Here is a 6,192-nt window from a genome sequence, read left to right as displayed (position 1 = left end):
TATCCTTTGTTCTCTTCCAACCTAATACAAAGTTTTGAAGATGTAATTTGGGCCAAAACATTGAATGTTCCCTTAAGAAGGATTTGGGACCTCTTAAATAATGATCTTGGTCCTAACTCAGAAAATATTGGTTGCCTGAATCTTGAATGGATTTGGCAATCCACGGATTCATTTTCCCTTATAGAACCTTAGTATAGAGTATATAAGTGTGTCTCTGGGATTTCGGACATAGTTGGGGGTGCTAATGCATTTTTTTTATTTTTTTTCTGAATAATCGAGCTTTATTATATCTACTATCTTTGATATTTCTGAAATTTTCTCTATTTTACTTATATATACAAAGTAACTTTAAAAACACAACTACATAACTTTGATCAAAACTATTGAATTATATTGAATTCATACTTCCTCTCTACCTTGTCCATGTATGGGAAGATTTCCATTAAAGAAAATAAAATATACAGAAGTTAAAGAAAACTAAAACTAAATAAATTTTAAGCAGTATAAACTGAAATACATATACATCATTTAATCTATAATAACATCAAGAAATTATCAAACATATTTCACTCCTCAAAATCTTCCTTGTTTCTCATAGGGAAAATTATGCGGTTAGGCAAACTTATACTGCTTAATTATTCATCATAGCTATTGTTTGCTATAATTACCACTCGTCACTAACATTGTACATTAATTACGTGGTCTGACTTCGAGTTGGTATAATTAGCCCTGTTTGTTAGGTATAATTCGCCAGAATATACAAATACATATGTATAATATACAATTATCTAACCGATATACATATAAAATTCACACCTCTGCCCACTCTCGCTCGCCTCTCTCCTCCTTTTCCCAGTCTCACTTTCCATATATAGAAATACATATGTATAATATACAATTATCTAAATGATATACATATACAATTCACCTCTCTCCCACTTTATGCCCTCCCTCACGCGCCTCTCTTCTCCCTCTCCCAATCTTGCTTGCTTTTCTCCTCATTCTCCCAATCTCGCTCACCTCTCTCCTCATTCTCCCAATCTCGCTCACCTCTCTCCTCCCTCTACCAATATATCTTGCCATATATACAAATACATATGTATTATACACAATTAGCTAACCTATATACATATACAATTCACTTTTCTTCCACTCTTTTCCCTCTCTCTCTCTCCTCTCGCCTCTCTCCTAGTCTCGCCTCTCTCCTAGTCTCACTCGTCTCTCTCTTCCCTATAACATGTAGCTACGAATTGTAATTATTAAACTATAACTATGGAGAGTAATTAGACTATTTTTAAGTGGTCATATGTGAAAGTTCCTCTTTCTTATACCTTTTTATATTCAAAGTAAAAGGAATGTCATTCATGGTTCAACAACAATCAATATTTCACGATCAAGAGTATAGTACTTTTTAGCGGTGATTCCTATTTATCATTTATATTAATGATTGAAATATGATTAAAATATAATTGCAATTTAATAGATTCTTTCTATATACCTATGAATTTCATTATATTTAGAAATGATACATTGAAAGAATCCGTTAGGTTTACCAATATCAATAGATAGATAGATTCTTTCTTGTATCTTTTCAAAGAAATAAAAGATCTCGGAAAGAGTTCAACAGTAGTATGTCGTTGATTGCTTTCATTATTATTGTATGTGTAAATTATCTTAAGGGAAAACCTTCTTTTTCCTTGTATGGGGATTGTTGTAACTTGTATTTATCCATATTAAATGATTTATCTTAATAGAGTCTTAAAGGAGGCCTCTTTGAAAAGGGGTCGTATTAGTTATCCTAGTGTAAAGAGTCAGTATTGGCCATTGGCATTACTGAGGTAATATTAATTGATGCGATAAGGGGAATTTTTGTGATTTACATCGACTTTGACCTACTTAAGAGGGATTTAATATTTACATGTGTTATTCTTTCATTCTCAGTATTGTCCCATTCCTATAAAACCTACCTACTCTTCCCTCTTTATTCATCTCTTACGCTTCTCTCTTGCTCTCGCTGCTTAGTTTCTTTTTCAGCTACAAGGTTAGTTCTATTTATCCTGTTTTTCTCTTTATTTTTCAAATATGGGTATTGTACTACTCCTTTTGTTGAATTTTTATAGACCCCCCCCCCCTTTTTTACGCAATTCTTTCAAGAATAAATTATTTTTTATTGGTGGTCTTATCCTCAGTATAACTTGTGGTTAAGAGTACTCAAAAATTGGATAAAAATTGATTCACACCAAAATAATATATTGAAACAATTCAATAAATCGATTTTATTTGGGATTGATGTTCGTTTAATTTTGTATTTTTGAAAACATATAGTATTTTTTATTTTGTTTGAAAAGGGTTCATATTAGTTGTCCTAGTGTAGAGAGTCAATATTGGTTGTTGGCATGCTCGAGGTAATATTGATTGATGCAATAAGGGGCATTTTGGTAATTTCATTGAATTTGACCTATTTAAGAGGGTTGTAACGTTTACATATGTTATTTTTGCATTCTCGCCGTTGTCTCATTCTTATAAAACCTACTTACTCTTCCCTCTTTATTCATCTCTTCAGTTCCTCTCTCGCTCTCACCGCTGTGTTTATGTTCAGTTATAAGGTTAGTTCTATTTATCCTATTTTTCTCTTTATTTTTCCAATGTGGGTATTGTTCTTCTCCTTCTGTTGAATTTTTATAGATTTTCTTCTATTTTAAATCCTCCCCCTTCCCTCTGTTATTTAGGCAATCACTTTTCAAGAATAAATTATATTTTATTGTTGGTCATATACTTGTGGTTATGGGTGTTCACGATTCGGACAAAAATCGATCCAGACCAAAAAAATTATATCAAAACGATCCAATAAATCAATTTTATTTGGGTTTAGTTTCATTTGGTTTTAGATATTTTGAAAATCAATAGTTTTTTTACTTTTGTTCAAAATAACCAAAGAAATAATTTAAGTGATCTGATAAATTTTGTATATACATATATTTTATTATTATATATACATAACATATTACTTTTATAAACACTTTTAAAGATCTTAAATATGTTTTCATCACAATTTAATTTTGATTTCTTTATAAAAGCAAAAATGTCAAGACGAGAACATTATGTTATTGGTTATATTTTAAATCTAGTATTAAAAATGCATAAACACCAAAAAGTTTCATTTATATGACTAAAAATGTCACAGTCTCTTCTTTCAAGGCCAAAATGATGAATTATGAAGTTTTATTCATAGTAAATTTAGTAATCAAAAGTTCAATAACATTGGTCGTTCTAACCATTTCTCGTTTTTGATGAATTGTTATAACCTTTTTTTTCCAATTTGAATGAACCATTCCTTTTATTTTTGTGTATGATTAATAACCGAAAAACTGAACGGAATAAAACCAAAATTGATAACAACCAAATCGATAAATGTATATTACATTTGCTTCGATTTAATTTTGAGAATTCAAAAACTAATTATGTTAGTTTGGTTTTGATATTGACCAGTAACCGACATGTGAGCACCCCTATTTGTAGTAATTGATTTTTGTGAAGATTATAACTTTGTTATTAGGGATGACAATTTGGGCGGGACGGAGCACTTGTGCGGAAAATTCACACGAGTCCGCGAACACTTCAACCCGTCGCTCCTCGCCCCGCATAACAAAACAATTAGTTTTCAATCCACCCCACCCACCTTGCTTTATATACAAGTAAACTTTATCTCTGATGTCTTATAATTTTTTCCCTTTCACAGTCCTAAGTTATGAGCAATCAAGACCAATTATCTGGAGGTCGTCGTGATAATGGAAACTCCAAAAGTCTGCTTATTGAAAATTCATCTCAGAAAAAAACAAAGATTGATATAGAATGTGAAGAAATTGATAGGATCAGCCAACTACCTGAGGGTCTCATTGTTCGAATTCTTTCTCGGTTGTCCATAAAAGAGGCGTTCAGAACAAGTATTCTCTCTAAAGATTGGCAATACTTCTGGACTTCTATCGACAACATTGTTTATGAAGAGGAGTATGGTCGTTCAGATAGCTCGACAGAGACGGTGCACAAATTCATTTTCTTAACAGATAATGTACTACCTCTCCTTAGCTGCTCTAGCATTAAAAAGTTCATTCTAAACATTGTGTTCACATATGATAATGATGTTGTGTCTTATTTTCCCATAATTGACAAGTGGCTTGAATTTGCTACGAGTAAAAAAGTGGAGGATTTATGCTTGAATATAAGCTACAGATATCTTGATACGAGTCCGCCCCAACCCTATAGCTTGCCGCAAGTTCTCTGCAGTAGTTCATCAATTGTAACACTGAACTGCGAGTATTGCATACTATCAGAAGATTGTGTACTAAATTGGACATCTCTGAAGAGTTCAAAGATGCAAAGCTTGTATCTCCTGGATGAACACATTAAACAAATATCAAATTGTCCTCAATTGGAATCTTTGGAGCTGCATGACTTTTTTGGTTTTAGTCGTTTGCACATGACTTCTCCAAAATTTAGGCGATTGCAATTGACCCAACATTATTTCCCTTATACGGAGTGGTATTCATACGAAGGTGATATATGTTGCTTAGAAATTGTTGCTCCATATGTTGAACATTTGACGATTACTGGGATTTTAAGTCATACGAAAATTAAGCTCGGGGACATGCCGTCTTTGAACCATGCCACTTTTAATCTCTACTGTGATGAACATAATGAAATGGATTTAAACATAGAGAAAGATCTGTTGCTAAGAGTTCGTTGTGCTAATGAGCTAATACTCTCATCCCGGTTTATCAAGGTCAGTTATCAGTCCCAAATGTCTCTAATCTTTTTATGTTGATTGTGAATAGAGCTCTTTTTATGTTTATCATCAATCTCATTCGTTTGTTCAGGTGATTTCCAATTTGATGTTGGAAGAGGAACACGTTTCCTTACCGTTGATGGAATGCAGATGCTTGACGATGAGTTCCCGTATTTCAAAACTTTCCTTCCCAATGCTAGACAACCTCTTAAGGTCAACTCATAATTTGGAAAATTGGATGATATTTCCTGATAAGCCGGTATGTTATCAATTCACAATATATTTTATATCAAATGTTTATTGATCCTCTACAGCCTCAAAAACTTCAATTTCATTATTATAGTTGTTAAGCTTTAAGCTTACAACCTAACTTGATTATTCCTTGTTCGGTATTTGTAGTACCATCCTTTTTTTGAGGTCGAAGACACTGATTTACCAGAAGATAAGTACCTCTCCCTTGAAGAGAACATATTCAAAGTTTTCTTACAAAATTTAAAGAATGTCAAGGTTATGCCATTTTGTAGTCCCAAGCGTAGATCTGACGCAACAGAGCTCCATCAATTCTTGAAGTTCTTACTTGAGCATGCAATAAATCTGGAGAAACTAGTTATAGTGCCAGAGCATAAGGAATGCAATAGTTGTTCTACTAATACCTCATGCCTAATGAAGTATTTGTTAGATTTTCCAACATTTTCTATTAGTGCAATTATTTCCTTAGGGCCAGTTAGTCATAATGTTTTCTATAATGATGTTTGAAACTGTCTTGTACTTATGAAAACACATAAGATTGGGATATGACTGTAATTCAGATATAGTTTGTTTATTTAATTGTCCAAGTAATTTCTTTAGTCACTTTTTACTATCAAAATATCATTTTGATGAAGTTAGAAGTTAGTACATGCTAAGATTTTTCGAATCATTTTTCATACGGGTATTTTAAAAAAAAAAAATAATTAGAGAATTTATCTTAATAATCTCAGTCCATCAAAGCACAAACACCACCTTACACCTCCTCAGGCGAAAACCCAATCCCAAAAGAATATAATGCTTGTGCATTTTTTATGTTGTAGCCTTCCCCATCCTTTTATCTCCTTACTGGTACTATCCTCAAATAGGGACATTTTAATTTGTCATTGTTGATAATTTTCCTTCCTGTTAATTCCATACTATTGATATCTGAGAATCTGCAGTTTCCTTTATCGATAACTCTATTGGCTAAGTAGTCTGCTAACTTATTTCCTTCTCTGAGAGTGTGTTGAAAAATATGTTGTTTATCTTTCATGCATGTTTTAATTTTATCCACCATTTCTGCTATTATCCATGGGATTAGCCATTGTTCTTTAAGTACCTAGCACATAAGCATTGAGTCAGTCTGAATGATGATTTGATTATACTGTGACTGTTTGCAA

At 32.4% G+C, this 6,192-nt stretch overlaps 1 protein-coding gene across 2 annotated transcripts; it reads left to right on the top strand.

Annotated features, from left to right (window-relative positions):
* Positions 1 to 2,513: 2,513 nt before the first annotated feature.
* On the top strand, positions 2,514 to 5,599 carry LOC107004363 (F-box protein At5g03100-like). Of its 2 annotated transcripts, XM_027913219.1 has the most exons (4): positions 2,514 to 2,606; positions 3,740 to 4,780; positions 4,875 to 5,042; positions 5,183 to 5,599. In XM_027913219.1, exons 2-4 carry the CDS (start codon positions 3,749 to 3,751, stop codon positions 5,537 to 5,539), a joined length of 1,557 nt encoding a protein of 518 aa, XP_027769020.1. In that variant the 5' UTR covers positions 2,514 to 2,606; positions 3,740 to 3,748; the 3' UTR covers positions 5,540 to 5,599. The 2 variants fall into 2 exon arrangements, with proteins under 2 accessions (XP_027769020.1, XP_027769019.1); XM_027913218.1 differs by lacking the exon at positions 2,514 to 2,606 and having other exon boundaries at positions 3,587 to 4,780.
* Positions 5,600 to 6,192: the final 593 nt, after the last annotated feature.

This window comes from Solanum pennellii, chromosome 11 (assembly GCF_001406875.1).
Source record: "Solanum pennellii chromosome 11, SPENNV200".
In the NCBI taxonomy this organism is placed as follows: Eukaryota; Viridiplantae; Streptophyta; class Magnoliopsida; order Solanales; family Solanaceae; genus Solanum; species Solanum pennellii.
The sequence above is the reverse complement of the archived record's forward strand: the minus strand, read 5'-3'. Positions and strand labels throughout refer to the sequence as shown.